Source organism: Drosophila eugracilis, unplaced genomic scaffold, assembly GCF_018153835.1.
Source record: "Drosophila eugracilis isolate 14026-0451.02 unplaced genomic scaffold, ASM1815383v1 contig_2167, whole genome shotgun sequence".
Taxonomy (NCBI): domain Eukaryota; kingdom Metazoa; phylum Arthropoda; class Insecta; order Diptera; family Drosophilidae; genus Drosophila; species Drosophila eugracilis.
The window spans coordinates 660,520-682,432 of NW_024573052.1; the positions used below are offsets into that span (position 1 = coordinate 660,520).

Genomic DNA, 21,913 nt, shown 5'->3' on the forward strand with positions numbered 1-21,913 from the left:
TACATGATTCTTTTAATTTATATTCAGGGCTTCCATTATACACTTTTCTTCTTGAGCTGGTATCCCATAATTATAGTTTATCTTTTAAGCCGCTTCAAACCTAATGACGTCACATACAACTTGCTGCCTTCAGTTGCGGTTGCACGTAGAAATGAACGCGTGCGCGTATTTTTATTTACTTCATATCACGAAAATAAAAAATATATGCTATTATTAATAGTTGTATCCAGGTTTGTAATAAAATTAAATGTTTTTAGGATGTTAACACACGTTAGAAATAACAATACCATTGATATCAACATAAAAACTGTCATAACTAATGCACCGTGACACGAACAGCGATGTCGGCGCACGAGCGCATCTCCAGTAGTTGAGTGAATGGCTGGTGGAATGACAGCACACGCCATGTTGTACCGCATTTTTGTTTTGGTTCTCGACGTGAACGGACGTGTGTGCTCGTGTGATGCGGCGTCAGCTGGCAGGTAGCGTAGTTTACCTTTGCCGCTCTACAAAAGTCAAATAACAATAATAACAACGACGACGACTATAATCGCAATAGCAAAAACAACAACTGCAACAATAGGCGCATTCTTAATTGTGTTTACCTTTGATTGTCATTCGCTAGCGTTACATACACACAGACACAACGATAAACATACATTTTATAACTGCGATTTGACTGCGTGCGTGTGTCGTCGCGTCTCCTCTTCACCGCCCCCTCTTCGTCCCTTCTTTTTGTTTGTTTGTTTTTGGTTCTTGTTCTCTCGGGTTTTCCTTCAATTGGAATGTGCAGCGAAAGGAAAGGCAAGAAGAAAAGCCAAGCGCAAAGAAAAGAAAAGCAAAGAACAAATCAAATCGGAGCAACGGTATTAAATTTTATATAAGCACTAACATAATTTACTATTCCCACATATACATATACAAACATAGACATTCAAGGCAACTACTTCAAAAAGCAGTAATGATAAATACAACAATTTTACACATTCACATTCCATTTTGATTCTGTTGTGTGTGAAAAACTTATAAGAGAAAAAAGAAAAACAACAAAACCAACGGCAAATAACAAAAGTATCAACAGCAGCAGCAGCAGAAACAACAACAATAAAAACAGTAAGCAGCATAGCAAAGCAGCGAAGTCAACGTCAAATAATAAGAAGAAGAAGCAAGATAAATACATAGCAATTTCGACTAAATAAAGGTATGTGCGACGACGATTTTACTTGACTTTATTATTACTACTATACTATTTGCTAGAGCGAGAAAGTCATATATACATACAATCAGAGGCAACAACACACACGCACACACATTTTCATTATTAGTTTAACTCTTCAATTTATTATTGTTATTATTGCTATTGCTATTTGCCTTGTATCCCTGTCCCGCTCGCTCGCTCCTTGTGCTCTCCTTTTGCGCCACTCGCTCTCAGTCGACTGTCATTTTCTCTCATTTTTCTTGGCCTTCTCTTTTGTGCTCTCCGCTAGTTCTTATTAAAATAGTTACGTTAAATCAGTGCGTTAACTTGTATTCGTGTGTATGTCTGCGGGTGTCTGTATGTATGGCAGTATCTGTGTTTCTGTATGTCTAAAGATTACGGATTTTTATTTGTTTTTTTTTGAATATGCCTACGAAAATGTTTAAGAAACTAAGAATGTATGTGTGTTAGTGTTTATTGTTCTTTCGTATTTGATCACCCGCTTGATAAAAAAGAGAAAAACAACAAGTCAGGTTAAAACGACGATGTCTGTATATTTTGTATCTGTAAGTGCCCTCGCATATGATTGTGTGTGTGTGTTTGCATTGTACATAAATTGAATTAAGTGAAATTTTTGTTGTTGTTTTTCGTTAGCGGAAATTTCTACACCGCATGTTCGTCGATCACTTAAAAAATCAAACTAAAATCAAACACGCACACGCATGCATAACGGTTACTCTCTGACAATTCCGATAAGTTTTTCACTTTGATGTTCGACAAATTCTGATTGGAATCTCGGCCGTTATGCAACATTTAGATGTAGAGCTCTTAAAGATTCCAAGTCTCTAAAATTAATTATATCTCCACATCGCGATTGCCGCCTAATGGTTTTCTCATTAGTTTCGTTTCTTTCCTCTTTTATTTTTGCACCCACAAAGTTATGTTCTCACGGGAATCGAAATAAAATCCATGAAAATCGAGATGAAGAATTTGAGTGCCAATAGGAATTAACCAAAACTAGATAGATTAAATGTAAATTGTGTATAAATATTTACCTTTATTATCCAGCTAATTAAATCCCATTCAATATGATTACGTTCTTCCTTACATGCCATAATTTGTATTTTTAGCCGCAGAATAATGCAAAAAGTGATGTTCGCCATTAAAAAGGTAAAAGATTCCTGTTTTATGCGAATGATCATGTACCCCTTTTGTGATCCTTTGCCTTGTTTTGGCCCTTCCCTTTTTTTCTATAGCTGCCTAGTTGGCATTTGCAGAAAATGAAGACAAAAAACCCACTAGACGAGTGGAGCTGCACATATTTGTTAACATTACCATTACCATATCCCATTTCCAATTTCCAAGCTTGCTTCTCTGTGACTCAGAAACAACAACAACAATAACCAGGGCTCAAATAAAAACTGCAACAACAATGAGGCGAAACACACACCTATTTACAGCTGTGTTCAAGATAATAGTAGTTCTTATAATTCATATATATTTTATTATAAACACACTTGAAAAAATTACAATGCTATTCTGAAGTTTTACCATAAATATAGAATTCAAAAATGCTCTTTAATGTGAACCTTAATTTTGAAAATATTAAAAAATTATTCTATGTAAATTTTTATAAACTTTACTCTGAACTACTTATTTTGAGAAAAATGAATATATGACTATTAGTGTGGACACAGGTGTATATGTTGTGGCATACACACAGGTACACTAGAAGAAAAAAAACAAAGAGTTGCCGATATGCATATGTAACTATTCGAATATCATTAAATGCAGATCTCTATAAAAGCATAAAAAACAAAGTTGAAGCGGAGAAGTGACTTTTGAGTGCGGTTTTTTCATATCGTATGGTATCGTTTCGTTACCAAGACAAGCAGACAAGACACACAGCCAACAATCCATAATAATCTTCCCGTAATTTATAGTCCAAGACAATTTATGTAATTTACAAATACCAAAAACGAAAGAGACGGCAAAAGGTAAAAAAAAGAAGAAAAAATGAAACGAAAGACGATGAGAGCGAATGCAACTGCTGCAGCCAACTAACGATAATAACAATAACGAAAAAAAATATAATAAAAATGAGAGAAAAACACACGGTGGAAAAAAACAACAAGGCAACACACACGGCAATAGCAATAAACAGCTACACCAACAGAAACAACAATAGAGCAGCGCACTAAATAAACAATTCAACAAATTTGATCCGAGTCAAGCACACACATCCATACGTTCGCACACACACACACACACACACACACTTGACAATCATAGACAACTCACACGCACATAAAAATGCATATGAAGAAAAAATATGTAGGTATGTATGTTTGAATAAAAAATATACGACAAATGTAAGTGCAGTAACAGAAAAAAAAAAAGACAACAATAACAAATGCAACCAAGTCAAAAGCAAAAGGCAAAGAAAACGCAAAGACAGCGCAAAGTCAAATGTCGTTTAGGTTCCAAGTTGTTTTCTTTGTTTGTTTTTGCTTCTCAAGTTTGGTGAACGCATAAAATAAATAAGTAGTTATGGTCCAATGTCCTAGAGCTCGACTATGTGATACCCAAAAAAAAAGGATATTTCGGTTAGATTCTCCTCTGGCTTAAACTATGTTTTTTTCAAGTTAATCTACTACTGGTAAATTATTTAGGTTATACAATAACTTACGATAACATGGGTTGAAAACTGGTTTTATAGATATGTATATTTGTATATAATAAAACCTTACAGAAATTAAACATGTATCGATATAGAATCGTTAATTTATTAAATGCAAAATAATTGATTGATTTGTGTTTTGAAGTTCATAAATTCGTCGATCATTTCCTGTGTCTATAGAAAAAGTATGATTTTAGGGACTAAAATACCCTTGATACCTCTTATATCAGAATCAGAATCGTCTATAAAAGTCTGTAGAAAATGTACAACTTGAACCCATAAACTCACACACACACACAGATGCAGACAGATGCTAGCTTGAATGTGGTAATTGCATTTATTCCACGTGCTCTTGCTATCTCCTTTGCACTAGCCTCAACCGTCTCGTTCTCTCGTACTCAAGAGTCAAGCACAAAATGTAAGGCCATAAAAATATTTTTCAAGCTGTAAACTTTTCTATGCTGCACAGTTTCTTTTGGTTCTTTTTCATTTTTCTCTTTCTGTGGTTTCCCGACGACGACGACGACCAAACCGCACCAAACGATCTCCTCCCCAATCACCCAGAACCCTCCTCACCTCCCCCACGAAACTACAGGGTATCAATCAAGGGAGCTCTTGCGGTTGGAGGATTTTCACTGCAATTCCCCTTGGGACTTACAAATGAGGTCAAAATAATAGTAACCCTGTTCTCATTGTCGATCCAATTTGCTGAGTTTATATATATTTAAATTCTTTTAGATAAATATATTCATTTCTCAACAAGTGTTATCCACATATGGATGATGTACTCTAGAGGTCAAAAGATCATAGATTTATTCTGCAAAAAGATTATCAAATATTTTAGAAGCTCCTATTATTTTGAACACATCTGTGTTTTATATATGCTTTTGTGCAACACTGATGGAAGATGTAAAGGGAGGGCGCTGCATCTTTGATGCTTTTATGGGCAAGTTGCTGGATATGAAACTTGTCTATTGAGCGTGCCTGGTTCTTTCTTCTAGCTGGTTTCTTCTCTTTTCTGGGTTCGTGGTTCTTTCGCATGGCGTTCTTTGGTTCTCAGCTCTCTGTTTGCAATTCAGTCCTCTCATCTTTGGCTTATCTGTGGCCATTGCCAAGTTTTTCATCTAGTTTTTGGCATGGCTTTTCCCCCTTGGCTCCCAGTCTTCGATTCCTGTTCTTCTTGGGCCGTCTTCTCAGGCTGTTTCTTTTCTTTGCGGCACTCCCACCCGCCCACACGCATCTCCTTTTGTGGAAGCGGTCGGTTGACTTGGTTTACAGTCCCCTCGTAGTGTTTTTATATTTATTTTTTTTTTTTTTTTTTTTGACTTAATATCCTCGTTCTCCGTCATCATCATTGCCGCAATCTTCATTATCAGAGCGCTTTTATTTGTTTTCTTTGAGCTTTTCTTTGTACGCATTCCTCTGGTCTTAGTCTCTTTTTTGGTCTTCCGTCTCTCGAATTTCTTTTTTTTTTGGTTTTCTTTCAAGTTCCGTAGAAATTTTAATTGCAATATTTATTTGGGTATTTCTGCGAAACGAAAACCTCAGCATTTATCTAGGTTTCATTTCTTTGTATGTGTGCATTTAATATCGAGGCATATAGTTGGGTAAATTGTTTACATAATAAGATAAACCTGATACCACCGGGACCAGCTATCGATATTGAGCGACTATCGAAATTAATATCTCGTCAACTGATGTTAAAGCAACAAATAAAACAAACAAACGGGCAAACACATTCCAATCCTCTCTTGTTTTTCTTTATTATAATGGTTAAACTTACAGATATTTGTGAGTGTACACTTCCTCACACCGACACACTGTAATCACTCGTGTGTGTGTGTGTGTGTATATCTGCTGGTGTGTCTTCTTCCGGAGCTATTGTTATTGCAAGTACACGTAAAATTATTGTTCACGTCGCACATTGTCGTGAGTTTGTAATTACCAACCTCACCTCACCTCGATCTCCCACCCCTTTGCCGTCGACCGTTCATATGAGGTCTCAATATGCAGCACAGTGGCTGCTAGCTAAGTGAAATTATCTTATTTGATGACCTTTTGGTGGTTGCAGATCTTTATATATAATGATTTAACAAAGTAGACGTGTCTTTGAATAGTTCTTTATCGAATTTCCATGAAAATTTAAAATCATCAGCAAGAAAATTGTTTATAGCATCAAAATCGAAACCTTTTCTCAGTTATAAAAATGTGCACGAATACGAGAATATAATATATACACCCCTTCTCTTAAAATAATAAACACATCTGGAAATCGGGCCTTGCAATCCGTATATCATTATTTATTAATGGTGTGAGTTTCATCAACAAATTTCTACTTGTAAAGTCAGAAAACGGGTTAGTGTAAATATGCAATGTAGGCGATATCGTATTTATTGGATTGTTTTACTAAATTGTTATGATCATATTCAATTGGAATCGTTGAATTGAAGTTTTATAACTTGCATATGTTTAAGATGCATCTTGAGAGCGAGCACTGTAGCTGCCCATGCATGTTCATATGTTGTCTGTATGAGTTGTAGATACGAATAATGATATTCTTTTGGGGGCATTGCATAATCAGTGTAATCTCTTCAGCTTGCACCTCTCTTTTTTTCCGCTTTCTTCTCTCACAAACGGTCTTTCCCTTATGCTCTCTCTATCTGTTTTTATTTTTTGCCCCCTCCCAAAACTGTTGCATGCAACAACAGGCTCAAATCAATTATGAACACAGCAATTTGTTATGCAAGGCCATGGAAGGTTTTCTTGCACATTTTCTCCATTGCTTCGGGTTCTTGATCTGTGATCTTAAAAACAAGAAAAAAGAATGCTGGTAAGCTGTCAGAAGAATTGCTTGTTCGTTCGCTTCTTGTGCTTCTTTTATTATTTGGAATACTTTCTAAGTCAACGACAGCATTTAGAATTTATCTAGTACTTGCACACACGGTACAAATACCGATACAAAAGTTTACTTTGTCATCCATCGCGCGTTGTGTCTTCAATTCTTCTCGATGTGCCTTCTTCATCGTCGTTGCGAGAGTTCTTATGCTTCCATTCTATTCTATACCATTCCATAGCCGTCCGCAAATATGCTCACAAATATTAAATTCTGTATGGTATGGTATGGTATGGTATGGTATGTCTGTATGTATAGTAAAAAACCCACAATCCACCGCCCACCTCCCACCTCCCACTAGCCCCTTGTAAGTTGGTCGTTCGTGTGCGGTGTATAAATTTTCTGTGGAACTGTACAATAGCTAAAATAATCATAAAAAAGAAATAACAAAGTTTTAAGTCTCACAGTGTGAGTGGAGGTAAACCAACAAGCAAAGGCAACCAACACACACATGTCTTTTCCTGGGATATATGGGATAGTAAGTGTAAGTAGTGTGTATTTGCTTTTCTCGACGCGGCTTCTTGAATAGTTGCAGAGTAGAGTCGTTCAGTTCAGTTTAGTTCGGTTTTGGGTTCGGGTTCGGGTTCGTTGGGGTTCGTTTTGAGGTTCGTGTTGGGGTTCGCCTCGGTTCGTTTGGAGCTTCGACTTCGGCTCTATGAAATCTTCTCTCTCTCCTAGTCTCCTAGTCTTGTCTTTGTGCAGAAACAGAAATCTCGAGTTTCTTGACTTTTCTGCTTGCTTTTCCGCTCTACTCTTACGCACTACCCACCTCCCCTCCCCCATTCAACCTCTTCTCATAAGTAATAAGCATTTCGTTTGTTATAAAGTTTTTTTTTCTTTCTTGCTCCGTATACCATATATTATTTCCTCATATGTGTAAAACCACGACGTTTCCCACCACTATACCCACTTCTCCCCTCTGGCCAACATCATAGGCCCTTATATGGGTTCCATTTTATTTAATTTTTATTTTAAACTTTAAACAATGTCTGGCTCTGACTTGAAATGGTAATTGATAGAAGGTGGCAGGGAGAGGGGAAGCTCCATATGCGGGCCTCTTACAGACATGAAAACTATTCATATACAGTCGAACTTCCATAATTCCAACCACCATCTGTCTCATAAAAATTCAAGTTTCTTTTAAAGATTATTTATGGAACGCAAACAAGTTTTGTTTCTCGAATTATTTGTAATAAAAAAGTGGTTCCAGTTTTTATAGTATACGAACGCTTTGACTTTGACATTTTTGTAGTTTGAATTCGTTATAAAGTTACAGAATTAATTAATTATTTCAATTAAGTTCAGACAAATAATTTAAAACATTGTGTTTAGATGAGATCTATTAGTTTCTTTGTATAAACTTGGTATTTTCTGGCTTGGTAGAACGTCAAGCAGTATGCAATGATTTTTACTAAGTGAGATTTTGGTTTCATAATATAATACTATTTATAGATATGTGCATGTTGATAAATAAAATTTCAACTTTTAAGTTTTGGTCTATTTTGAATAAAGTTCAAGTTCAATTCTATAGATCTTTTATAACCCTAAAAAGGATATTTGCCTTTTAATCAAAAATTCCTTATACATAGATACTTTGGTCATAGTTGTAGAAGTTGGACTGTTTTCATATCTTTGTGTGGATTATGTTTCTTCAAGGAGTGGGAGAAAAAGGAAGAGGAGAAGAAGAAGGGGGTTTAGTACTCGTTGTACAAATATGTATTGCAAATTGCTTTGGTCTTTTTACCAGTTCCAGTTTCCAGGTGCTATATCCCCCCCCACTCTTCTGTGCGCTCGCTCTCTGTGCATCATTATGCGAGAGCTTATTCTTGTTCTCTTCCCATGTAGATGGAAAAAAAGAGATCGCGCAGAAGATCAAAACAGAATTTCAATTTGCAAACTCATGTGCCTAGGATTCTTAACCCCCCATTGCCCCACACAGTCCGCGTTGTTTTTTTTTTTCTTTTTGGATATGATTTTTTGCAAAAAGTTCTCGGGAGGAGGAGAAACTGGTTGAGAATTTTTGCATTCCGTTGCTGAACTTGAATTGCATTTGGAATTTGTTCGTAGTTCTCTGTGCTCTGTGTTCCACGCATTTTCCATTTCCGTTCGTTCACCTTGTTCTTTCCAGTAGTTTAATAGAGGGTTATACTGTTGGTTCGGAGGGGGGTTTAGTTAAATGGAATGGAAACGTCGATAGTTCGATGACTTTGGCGCTGGCTTATCGATGACGCTGGTGATTTATTGATCGAGATGCGTTTATCGATGGAGCGAATATGGCAAACTAAAACTTAATTGCTCAACTAAATTACAGCAGTTTTTCCCATTCCATAAAATAATGAGCGAAAGAGAGCGAGCATGAATTTATCGTACTTTGTGTGCTTTGTCTTTCGCCCTATCTTCTCCATAGCCTCCCCCCTTAAACGCCCCCCATCCCCCATTCTCAACTTTTGTAGATATAAAGTTTTATTTCATTTCGTTTCGTTACGATTTTTGCTATTATTATTTGTTCGTGTCTCTCTGTCATTGTATCTGTGAGATACCCCTGTAACTGTGTGTGTGTGTGTATAAATGTTATTTTTTAGTTTCGACTTGTTTTCTTTTGTGTAATTTTATTTTTGTATGTGCCTGTGTGTGTATCAAGTTCATAACTTTTGTATGGCGGCTACGACAGTAAGAATTGTTTTGTTGTTGCTGCTGTTGTTTTTGTTGAAATCCACACAATAAATATATGTATGTACGGTAGGGGCAAGGAGTATGTTTGTATCTCTGTGCCATTGTGTTGCCATCAATGTGTGTGTGTGTCTGTGTCTGTTTTTTTTTATTTTTCACATTTATTTTCTAGTTTGCTCGCTCGTTGTTTTGTTAACTCTTATTTAGTTTTCTTTGCGTCTTGACGTTGCTGCCTTCGTATCGTACAATACGTACGTACATAAGTATATATTCTTTTTGGTTTTTGTTTTTTGTTTTTTCATACAAACATTTTTCGTTTATGCCCCATTATTAATAAATAGTTTTCTTGTTCTGCTCTGCATTCCCATTTCAGTTTACCAAACGTCGTCGGTAGAATCGGAACGTTTTGTTCCTGCGTTTCCGTTTCTCCGTCCGTCCTTCATTCCGTTCGTTCCGGGCAATTCTCACGCGTGAGAGAGTGCCACTTGTTGCCGCCGGCTCCGGTACTCTCTCCATCAAATCACTTCATCATTCCATCGTTATTGGATATTCGATAAACTTATTGATCTGATTCACCCACTAGCGGGAGACTTGTGGAACGACAACTGTCAGCGGAAACAGAAGTACCACCCCGGATCAATTGGAAGGCATGCAGTTGATGGCCAGCGGTTACTCCTGCAGCAGCTCCATCTCCTTCAGTTCCAGTTCCAGTTCCCTCCGTTCCATACTCTCGCGATGGAGAGCGAACCGCAGGAGGTTGGGGTCGGAGGTGCACAGTTATGTCGCATCTGCATCACCACCCACCATCAGCATAACAACACCAATACAGCGACCACAGCCAACCTGCCAATGATACCCATCTTCGGCGAGGATGCGCTATGGCAGAAGATTACCACGCTGGCCAACGTCAAGGTGAGTGGCAAAAGCAAACGGAAAAGGGAAGTAAAAAATGGGAGCAATCTTAACATTAAGAAGTCAAAGAAGCAAAAGAAAAAGAAGGTGACAAAGAAGAGGAGGGTTAACCAAAGGTCAAGAATCGCAGACAGCCATACAGTGGCTTTTCACCCAACAAAAAAAAAAATGGCACTTGATATTAAACGTGTATATTCAGAAGAGGACTTAAGGTTTTCCTGTTATCATAAGGGTACTTTGACATTTTGTATCACATATTATTAGAGAACTAAAGTAAATCGGGTTTGTAGAACAGGTATTACAGTTTTTACATTTACTTAGACTTCTTATCTTCTTGAGATGGTAAACGTTTTGATAAGGAATGTTTTAGGGCTGATTTCATAATGACTGATTAAAAGTATACGTTTGTATAAACTAGCACGTGTTTTTACGTTTAGTCGGGGAAATTTCCTATTCCTTATGTTTTCGTTAATGTTTTTTGAATAGCTTAAGACCACTGTATTTATTGATTTTGATGTTTTGCTGTGAATGACTTGTTTTCTTTTCTATTCCATTGATTGTTAAGAGCTTTTCAAGCTGCTTGTATATAAAATCAATCCTAATTTGTATTCTATACAAATCAAGAGTTCTTGATATATATCTAAGAAAAATCACATTCCATGGCAGGAAGTCGATTTTTTTTTTTTTGGTTTTTATCTTATTTGGCAAACATTGTAGATGAACGGGAGGATTGGAGTGAAAGAACTTCTTAAGGTCTATTCTTATAACGTACTTGTACTTTTAACGAGGTGTGTCGACTATTTGAGCCCACTGTTTGTGTGTAATCCAAGATTGTTGTTGTTGTTGTTTGTTGTTTTTGTGTTCTTCTTCGTGGAATACTAAAACTAAAAAAAGCAAACACATGAAAGTTATTCACACCAACACAACCACTCTGCGTATTTATTATTCATATTAATTTTCATATACACTCGCCTGTACGTATTATATCTTATATCCCATATATGTATATGTGTGTGTGTGTATGTTTGTGTAATTTGGAATCAGTTTTCATTGCTTTGTCTTGCTGCTCCACTCCTCTTTGGCCATTTATTCTGTTTATTTGTTCGGTGGAATGGTTTCGGCTTCGGCTTTGGTTAGTTTATTTTATTCATATTGTGTATTGTGTTATGTGTATACAATTTTTTTTTCAACAAGCGTTTCATATTTTTTCCTTCTCTGCTCGATGGAATTTCTTGTGGGTCTTGTCTTCGTATTTTGTATTTTGTATTTCGTATTTCGTATTTCGTATTTCTTCATTTTATTCCGTTTCTCTATGCCCTGGCTTTTGTAAAATAATTTACCGTTTACCGTTTGAATTGCTGTTTAGAAGTGTTTGTTTGTTTTTTGTGTGTTTCTGTCGTCTGTATGTCTGTATGTGCTTGGCTTAATTCCATACATTTTTCCTTTACTTAACTTTACAGTCTTGACTCTCTTGTCTCTCTTTCGTTAGCTCCTCCAAATCGCTGTCGTTCTCTTGCTACACAAAAAGAAATAAATCTCTGCGATACGGAAGAAAATACTTTCACAGCTTATCACTAATACAAGATATAGTAATGTCAGATACTTTAATTTAAATCTAATATATGTCAAAATCTAACTGTGACCTAAACATTTTGAGAAATATTCGATAATCGACAGCCACTTGTTTTCCTTCTGTGTATTCGCTCTTTAGCCATTTCCCACTTTATGTTCGGCTTAGACGTTCGTTGGCCCCTCAATTCTGTGCTGGTAAGGGGTGTAGTAAGGGGTGAAGAGGTGGCACGTGAATGTGAATGGGGTGGCTCTGTGTGTTTTTCTCGCCCATATGTCTTCGCCCCCTTATTCGCATTGGTGTTTTTACAATTCATGTGCATATTTCAATTTGATTTTCTCCTTATGTGTTTTTTCTCAACCGTTGAAATGCTGCAATTTTCTGGTTTATTTGTGCAATTTTCCCACTTGAGTAGATTATGTTGCCAATTCAAGGAATTTTATGTTGTCTTTCGGCATTCGTAACGTCTGCTAGAAATCTGGCAACGCTTGCAAATCAGGAAGCCAATGAAAACACAGTGGTCCTTCTAATAAAATGGTTATTAAGCAGATTACAGAAAAAACAAGAGGAAACGCTATAGTCGAGTGCCGCGACTATAAGATACCCGTTACTGTTTTACACAATTTTAAAATATTAATTTTGCTAGTGGAAATTCACAAGGCGCCACCTATTGTCAGAGGAAGTATGTTGAGTATGCTTATAGTGACGTCACTTCCCATGTGAGGCCTTATAACCTTAATTTCTTCATAAATAGCGCAATAATGTTCCGATTTGAAAAACCTTTGGCAAATCGATAGATATTAACAGAAATAAGTTATACAAGGTCAAACAAAGGCATTCATAATAATATTATAGACGCCACAGTTTTCCGCGGTTTGTAGGCGTTAGAGTGGGCGTGGCCTAATGCAACTTCGTGGCAAGTTGCAGAGGCATCTACTAAATATGTGTTTCTAAGCAAAATTGTGTAGCTCTTATAGTTTTTGAGATTTTTGCATTTTTGGTTTTTCGGATTTTGTGGGCGTTAGAGTGGGCGTGGCTTGATCGGAAAAAAACAATTCGCATTGGGAGCATCATAGAAACCTACATGCTTAATCCGAACTTTCTATTACGAATAGTTACCGAGATATCAGCTTTTCTAGAAAATCCGAAAACCGTCTTTTGAGCCTTGTGGGCGTATGGGTGGGTGAGGCCGGATAGTAGTACTACTATAAGATGCGCTGTCATCTAAAGATTATACTTTCTGAATTTCAACTTTCTAACTGCAATAGTTCCTATGATTTCAGTAATTTTAGTTTTTTGCGATTTGTGGGCGTTAGAGTGGGCGTGGCAGGATGCTGTAATAAACTTGCGCTGTCCCGGGACCTCAAGAATCTTCATGCTTAATCTCAACTTTGTATCTGCTATAGTTCCTGAGATCTCAGCGTTCATACGGACGGACGGACGGACGGACGGACGGACGGACGGACGGACGGACAGACGGACATGGCTCAATCGACTTCGCTATTGATCCTGATCAAGAATATATATACTTTATAGGGTCGCAAAAGCTTCCTTCTATCTGTTACATACTTTTCAACGAATCTAGTATACCCTTTTACTCTACGAGTAACGGGTATAATTACCCGACATTGGTTAATATTATTTTAATTAAAATGCTATATATGATATACTTATTTATTTATTATATTAAAACTACAGTACGTTGTATTAAATAATATCGGACAGGAAAGACAATCATTTCCGTTTGGAATTATGAGTAATCGCTGTGAATCATTATGAACTTTGTTAATCGATTGACGGTATTTTTTCTGGTATCTGGCAATCATTGCCTGCCGTTACATTTGCTAAAGGTTAAATATGATTTTAAAATCTTTTCTCTATCTCTATAACAGATTAGCAAAAACGACACCCTACCGCAACAGGTATGCGTCGGCTGTGCCAAGACAGCCATTTCGGCCTGTGTTTTCAAGAAGAAGTGCGAGGAGGCGGATAATTTTTATCGCCAGCAACTGAGGCTCCAGAAGATTGAGAACGCAAATCCGTTGGAGGCGAGTGCAGCCGCCGACCAGGCCAAGAGCAGCGGATGCAGCAGTGGCAGCGGGAGCAGCAGTGGAAGTGGCAGTAGTTCCACCAGCAGCAGTTCTTCCTCCGACGACGAGGACGAAGACAATGACCAAGAGCTGGATAACGATAATGAAGAGGAAGCGGATGAGGGACACAAGCGGCTACAAAATGGTCATGGCCAGGTTATCAATGGTCATCAAGGAGACGAAGATGATGGGATCCAGGACGAAATGGATGACCAACACGGACCTGGCAACGATGAAGACCGGGAAGATGATCACCATCGTAATGGCCTGCAGTTGACGGAAGCAGCTCCTGAGGATGGTGATGATGTTGAGGATATAAATCCCTTGAGCCAGCACCATAACGACGATGGCGAGATAACCGTCCACGGCGTGCATCACAAGGAGCCGTTTGACTTCAATTCTATACGCCTAATGCAGGAATATATGCAACACCAGATGAACAAGTTTCCCAATGGCTCTGCCACCGGTCCACCGGGTCAGGATATGGAGCTCGATCTCGACCAGCAGCACCACGACGGCGACGATGACGATGATGAAGATATGTCACTGCCGCTAATACCTGAAATAGAGTTAATCACGCCGGGTGATGAAGCACCTGCGGATCACTCGATTCCAAATGATTTGGTCAACGGGGTCGGCGTTGGTGTGGTTCAGGGAATGCGGGGACCAGGTTTCCAGTGCCCCCATTGCTATCAGATATTTGAGATGAAGCAGATCCTCAAGGCGCACATGCAAAGCGTCCATGGAGCACCTGGTCCGGTGTATGAGTGCAGCAATTGCCGTAAGACCTATTTCTACAAGCGCTTCCTGGAGAAGCATATACGACGCGGTCGGTGTGTCAAGAAGCGTCGCAATCAAACGTAAGAGTGGGATGATCTTTAAGGATGATCAAATATTCATTCAGTATCTATTTCTTTTAGTCGGCCAATGCAGTGCTCGGATTGTCATGTCCTCTTCCCCACGGGCCATCATTTGGGTTGGCATAAGCGCACCGGCTGTCCTTCAAAGGCGGCCAAAATGTGAGTGACTAGCTGATAAACAAGTCTAATTGCTAACTAACTAAATTACCAATTTTCTTATGTTCAGGCCTCTGCAACAGCTTTTCAAGCAGAACATTGTGCAGTTCAACAATTTCCCCAAGCGGATTGCCGCCGGCGGAGCACGCAAGCCCACGGCTCCCGATCTGCATGTAAACAATCGCAAGTAAGTTGCAAATGTTTAACTAATAAGTTTAATAGAGATCACTCTAAATCACTATCTGATTTATAATATAGACTTGGTTTGGCCAACAAAAGAAAGGGGCGCACTCGCATCAAGTTGGATGCTAAGAAGATCGCCCTGGCCAAGCAGTTGATACTGCGCGAGGCCACCACCACGGTTATCGCCAACGAGCTAAACATCTCGCGCACCTTCGCCTGGCGCCTGCGCAAAAGTTTGGTTAATGGTGTTAGTTTGCATGAGCGCGTAGTAGATCCAGCGCAGGAGGAGCAGCATCTGCAGCAGCAGCACCATCATCATCATCAGCTACAGTTACAGCAGCAACAGATGGAGGAGCAGCAGCAGGCAGCAGCTGCAGCAGCGGCACAAGCGGAACGTGAACGAGAGCATCATCATTTGAGTCTTCCCTATAGCCACCTTGGTTTGGGGCTTATCAAAGAGGAGCGTCAGGACAGCGAGGATGAGGATCAACAACAGCAACAACATCACCATCATCCGCATCATCAGCTGGGTCTATTAGATGAGTGCGGTGCGGAGGAGATCGGGGCCGAGGAAACGGCTGGTTATATGGGCGATGAGGACGCCGTTTGTGGATTGCTTCACAATGGCTACGACCCAGATCCCGAATCGGATCCCATTGATCACGATCCTTTCGAAGCCACCGAGAACAATGAGCATCATTCAAATGGAGGACGTCCCGGTTCTGCTTCGCCCGCGCCACCTCTACCGCCGCCATCGTTGGGTAGTTCTGGAGTTCCAGTTCCGGTACAAGTACATAGTGCCGCCACTCGTTCTGATGTCGAGGTCTATAAGCGCCTGCTAGCCGAGTCGCAGCACTTCCCTCACATTGTCAATGCCCAGCAGCTGCAGCTGCAACAACAGCATCGCGAGCGGGAAAGGGAGCAGCGGGATCGCGAACGCGAACAATTGCAACAGCAGAAGGTCCACAATGGCGGTATGCCGATGCTCACACGCTATCCGCCTGGCGTCATGTAAGACTTTATTCACATTTAACCTATAAATATTTAAATACGTCATATATAAATTATATGGAAAAATTCGGCCATTCTAAGGTAGCCGAAAAACCATAAATGTATAAATATTCTTATCTTAGCTTTGGTCATAAATATTTAAGCTTAAATAATATGATTAGCAACCGTTCCTATCAGAAATATTCTTTTATACGTTTGAGGGCAATTATGGTAATCAGAAAAACTATAGTTGTTTGTCATTAGCAACAATTTCTAACAAAATATAAATTTTTGCAGATGAAAGTTAAAGTTAGAGTTTTATGTATTATTCCTATTATCGATAAATTAAGAAAGCAAACATTATTCCAATCGTGGAAATGACATATATATAAAAAATGGAAAAGATAAGACCCGTTTCTATATATACAATAACAATTTAAAATTGCTTCAAAATCTAATCATATTTTTATTTATTTATACAATAGGCACGCCCTGCCCGTCAATCTGTCCCTGCGCTCCATGCCCCACATGAACAGCAACGAGAGGTATGCGTTGCTTTTAAGGCTTTTAAGTTCAAATATTTATATCTATTAATACTTTGATGTCCTCTTTGCAGCAATGGCAGCTCGAGTAGCAACACTGCAGCCCCTGTACCCGTTCCTGGCTCATCTGGACCCTCGGCGACTTCCACACCAACTGGCAAGAAGCCCCGTAAACCTAACGTCTTTATTGATGATGAAAAGTATGCAATGGCTAAGTTGCTGGTGGCTCAGAACTCCTCCACGATGGAGATAGCCAGGGCCCTCAATGTTTCCCAAATGACGGCTTGGAAAGTGCGTGATGCCATTCTTAAGGGAGTACCGCTTTCCTACCGTAACAAGAGATCAGAGGGAAGGCATTCTGAGGAGTTCAGTATCAAGGAGCAGCAGCAGCAGCAGCAACAGCAACAGCAACAGCAGCAACAGCAACAGCAACATCAGCAACAACAGGAGCAACAGCAACGCCAGCAGGAGTTGCAGCGACAGCAGCAACAGCAAATGGAGCAAATGGAGCTAATCAAACAGCAACGCCAGCAACAGGAGTTGCTACTTCAACAGCAGCAGCAGCAGCAGCAACAACAGCAGCAGCAACTGCGTCATCACACACCAGCGGATACATCACACTATCAACAACAGCAACAGTCGCAACCAAAGTTGCTTCATCCTCGTCGCCGTCTTAAAGCCGCAGAACGTGAGCTGCGCGACAAGGAGATCACACGCGAAATACTCGAGCTAATCAAGGAGGACAGCAATATTCAGTACTGGAAGGTGTCGGCCCGTTTGGCTGAAAAGGGAATCAATATATCGCCCTCGTCCGTCTGCCAGAAGCTCAAGTCAATGGGCATTCACCGACGATGGAAGCCGGGCGACAAACCCCCTATGCTGGCCATTAGTCAGCTAAAAGCTGCCACTGTAGCAGCTGCAGCAGCGGCAGCTGGTTTGGCCGGCGTTGGTGGCGTTGTTGGTGGCAACGCTGGACTGGCCAGCAGTAGTTTTGGCTTGGCCGACGATAGCTTCGATCAACAACAATTTGATATGGGTGGGCCACACTTTCTCAGTGCCTTTACGCGCTAGACGAAAAAGTCAAGAAGAAGTCCTCACCATCAAGAACTAGGATTAAATATTACACATACATTGGATTGGATCAGAATCATAGAGAGCAGCAGGTAACCTAAACAGCAGCTCTTAGTAGGTATTTTGACTTGGAAATTGTAGGTCTAGAGCTGGGGCAAATGCTCTTTTTAACCCACTATCAAAATATCAGCCTTGAACTTGGCTATAGGGTAGAATTATTTGTAGATACTGTTTTTAATTAAGTAGGAAAGTGTAACTTGTTTATCCGAAAGCATGCTGACCGTCATTACCATTTTTTATTACAAATTTTATTCCAAAAGTGTTACATTTTTATGAAAATTGAATTGAAGGCCTGCAATTTCCAATACAAAATATCTATAAATTGTCCACAATAATGACTTTTGAGTTAAATATATATATATATATATTTTTTTTTTTTCGAGCCACCCTAATCTATATGCATAGATCAGCACAGCAACAAGAACTTGTATTTTTTATATAGTATTTGAAAGAGAGCGCGCTTGAAATGTATTTGTATTTGTAATCGATATGAGATAGCATATATTGAATGATTCTGTATTAGATTTATATATCCAATATATATATATATATACACTATATATATATATATATATATGCTAAGCATTCCTAGAATGTCATACACAAAAAAGAAAACAGAAATCACGCCCAAAAACACATTCATTCCAAGCGAGGAAACTATTTCCTTTCTTTGATTTCAGCAGCTTCCTTTTTTTCTTCCTCCATCCATCCACACACACACACACACACACACACACATACACGTACACTATACCAATACAGACTTAGTTGATAATTTAAAATAATTTAATTAACATATTTATTGATCGTATGTCCTTGTGTGTGTGTGTGTGTGAGTGCCTTTTAAGTAAGAAATGTATTTCATGGTTTTTCTACCATTTATAATTTATTTATTATTTTACTCACGCACACACATAATCAATTATTGAGTACTGAACTTTAATTTAGTTAAATGAATGTATCAAACGATAAAGTTACAATCAGAACAAAGCAAACGGAAGCAGAACAAACAGCAGCTAGAGAGAGAAAGTTAAGAAAGCTACCAACATAAGTGCAATTATAAACTAATCCTAGAAAAAAAAAAATGAAAAACGAACCAGAAGAATGTCAAACATACGTGTGTGACCGAAACAGAAGATAGCAGAGAGTGAGAGATGGGAGAAAGAGAGGGAAGATTGCCTATCCAATTTAAGGGCCAAAACACCACTGGCCATCATTGTAGAACCACTTGTTGAGTTCTTTCCTAATTCTATTTTAAAAATCTTTTTACAAATCTTATCATTATGTTGATTTAAATATACAAATTGTAGTTTGTTTTTCTTAAATGTTTAAATTTAATTTAAACTGTTTTATTATTGTGCTTTAAAAATTTTAAACTAGTTTAGATTATCTAAAAAAAAAAAAAAAACTCAGCATGTTTGTATTCTAGAAACTACTATACATTCCCAAAGACAAACCAAAATTAAAAAATTTCAATATAACATTTTTGTTTACAGTGGTGTTAAGCAAATTTAGTTAAAAAAACATTCCCTAGGGAAAAATTTCATTAATTTTCTCCTTTCTTTCTCCTGGTCGTTATCCCATATAGACAGTTACTCCGAATCCATCCTCCAACCAAACCCCACTTTTAAGTAAGAAATCTATGGAAACAAGACAAACGATCAACGTTAAAAAAGAAATTCGTAGCCAATTGTTAGTTGAAAATGAGAGAAAAAACATTAAAACAAAAATGAACAAAGCAAAAAAAAAAAAAAGAAAAGAAAAGAAAAAGAAAATTAAGGGAAAATAAAGACAAGTTGAGGACTCAGAACTGTATTTATTTACAGCAAATTTTGTTTAGGAATATATATATTTTATATTTTTTGTTGTTGTGGATGTGTAATTGCAATTTTTTCTGCGATTTATTTTTGTATAGATTTTAAGGCCAGAAGTTAGAGCAAAAGAGATAGTAAGCGAGCGAGCGAGACAGCGTTAGCCGAAGGTTGAGATAGTATTTTTTTTTTTTTTTTATATTTTTATACAATTTGAAATTGTAACTGCTTTTTATCAATCAATCAATCAATGAATGATTCCCTCCCTCCACCAATCCACACACACATACAAAATCACACATACACACGTATAGTATTTTCTATATATATATATATATTCATTAAATATAAATATATACATATATAAATTTATGTAACATTTAAACACATTCAAACTAAATTTATGAAATAGTTTTTTTTTTTTTTTTTTTTTTTTTATATACGTATATCATATTTATTAGCCGCAGCTTATAAAATAGATTAAAGAAGAAAGACGATTGCAATTCTTTGTATGAAATGCAAAGAACAATATCTATGAAGTATATAATTTAATATACAAAAAGTATATATTTTAAAGCGTATAATAGTAAGGATCCATTGCAAGCAGCATCAACAAATAGAACTGACGTGCCTATGTAGCGATTAAATCTGAATAAAAACACAATTACACCCAAACACACACACTCACACCTAGAGACAAGCCGATGTAATATGCATAAATAATCATTCCAAAATGTCATATGAAGGAAAAGAAACGAAAAAAAAAAACAAAAATTCAAAAAAAACAACATTATATATTTTTAAATGAATAAATAATATTTCAAGAATATTTTCCCAAGATTTTGAAGTCGATTTGGGGCAAAGTTCATACAAAGTTCAAAGATGAGATTGAAATTGACTTTGTATCTACCGATGAACTGAAACTGGTTAATAAATGAATATTACCAGCTTGTTATATGGAATGTGGAAGTTTACTTAAGTTTTTCTAAGTGCATTTACAGCTTATAAGCTCTTTGAAAGTCTGGCTGCGTCATTAAAGATAGCTCCGAAAAGCAGACTATATATTTGTGAATAAGCAAAAGAAGCAATTTTCACAGCTGCTAGAAAAAATCAAAAATTGGAAAATTTATGTGCCATTATTAGACCAAACTACAAGTGAAAACAAAGAACCTTTAAACATATCTGGAATATACGAGGTGTGTTCAAAAAGTAAGGTGACTTTTCAAATTTCGCGGGCAACATATTTTCGATTATCGTTTTTTTTGTTTTGTTATATTGGTACACTCTTCCCTAACATCTGTACCAAGTTTCAATGGAACATCCTCTTTTGTTTGGTTGTGAGAGGCGTAAAGTTACAAGTTGTTTTGCGAGCTCGGCGATTTTTTGCTATCGAAAAATATGGATCAAAGGATTTGCATCAAATTTTGTGTAAAAAATAAAGTTAAGTGCTCTGAAACACTTGAAATGTTGACAGTGGCATACGGTGAAACTGTTCTGAGTAAAAAAAATGTGTACAAGTGGTACAAACTCTTCCAAGATGGCCGGGAAGATGCCAATGACCAGCCTCGCTCTGGACGCCCAAGCACGTCAACAACTGATGAAAACGTTCAAGCAGTGACGAAAATTGTTTTGGAAAATCGTCGAATCACTATCAGAGAAGTTGCTGAAGATGTCGGTATATCGCTTGGCTCGTGCCATGAAATTTTTTCAAACGTTTTGGGTATGAGTCGTGTGTCAGCGAAGTTTGTTCCGAAATTGCTGAATTTTGAGCAAAAGAACCGTCGCATGAGCATCGCTCAAGAGCTGTTGAATGACGTCAACGACGACCCAGATTTACTCAAAAGGGTCATAACTGGTGACGAATCATGGGTATATGGTTATGATATCGAAACCAAAGCCCAATCGTCCCAATGGAAGAGCCCAGACGAGCCAAGACCGAAAAAAGCAAAAAATCGCCGAGCTCGCAAAACAACTTGTAACTTTACGCCTCTCACAACCAAACAAAAGAGGATGTTCCATTGAAACTTGGTACAGATGTTAGGGAAGAGTGTACCAATATAACAAAACAAAAAAAACGATAACCGAAAATATGTTGCCCGCGAAATTTGAAAAGTCACCTTACTTTTTGAACACACCTCGTATATAGAAAATTCCTAGAATAAAGAATACCAAAATTTAATAGGTCAGCAAACTTAATATGAAAATTTCTAGAAAATTATCAAAAAAT

The 21,913-nt window shown here is 37.9% G+C and overlaps 1 protein-coding gene across 3 annotated transcripts; it reads left to right on the forward strand.

Annotated features, from left to right (window-relative positions):
- Positions 1-398: 398 nt before the first annotated feature.
- On the forward strand, positions 399-20,876 carry LOC108109741. Of its 3 annotated transcripts, XM_017218399.2 has the most exons (9): positions 399-482; positions 931-1,201; positions 9,815-10,353; positions 13,816-14,873; positions 14,934-15,032; positions 15,100-15,216; positions 15,288-16,223; positions 16,688-16,747; positions 16,819-20,876. In XM_017218399.2, exons 3-9 carry the CDS (start codon positions 10,177-10,179, stop codon positions 17,813-17,815), a joined length of 3,444 nt encoding a protein of 1,147 aa, XP_017073888.1. In that variant the 5' UTR covers positions 399-482; positions 931-1,201; positions 9,815-10,176; the 3' UTR covers positions 17,816-20,876. The 3 variants fall into 3 exon arrangements, with proteins under 3 accessions (XP_017073888.1, XP_017073889.1, XP_017073890.1); XM_017218400.2 differs by having other exon boundaries at positions 414-1,201; positions 10,025-10,353; XM_017218401.2 differs by lacking the exons at positions 399-482; positions 931-1,201 and adding an exon at positions 1,218-3,536.
- Positions 20,877-21,913: the final 1,037 nt, after the last annotated feature.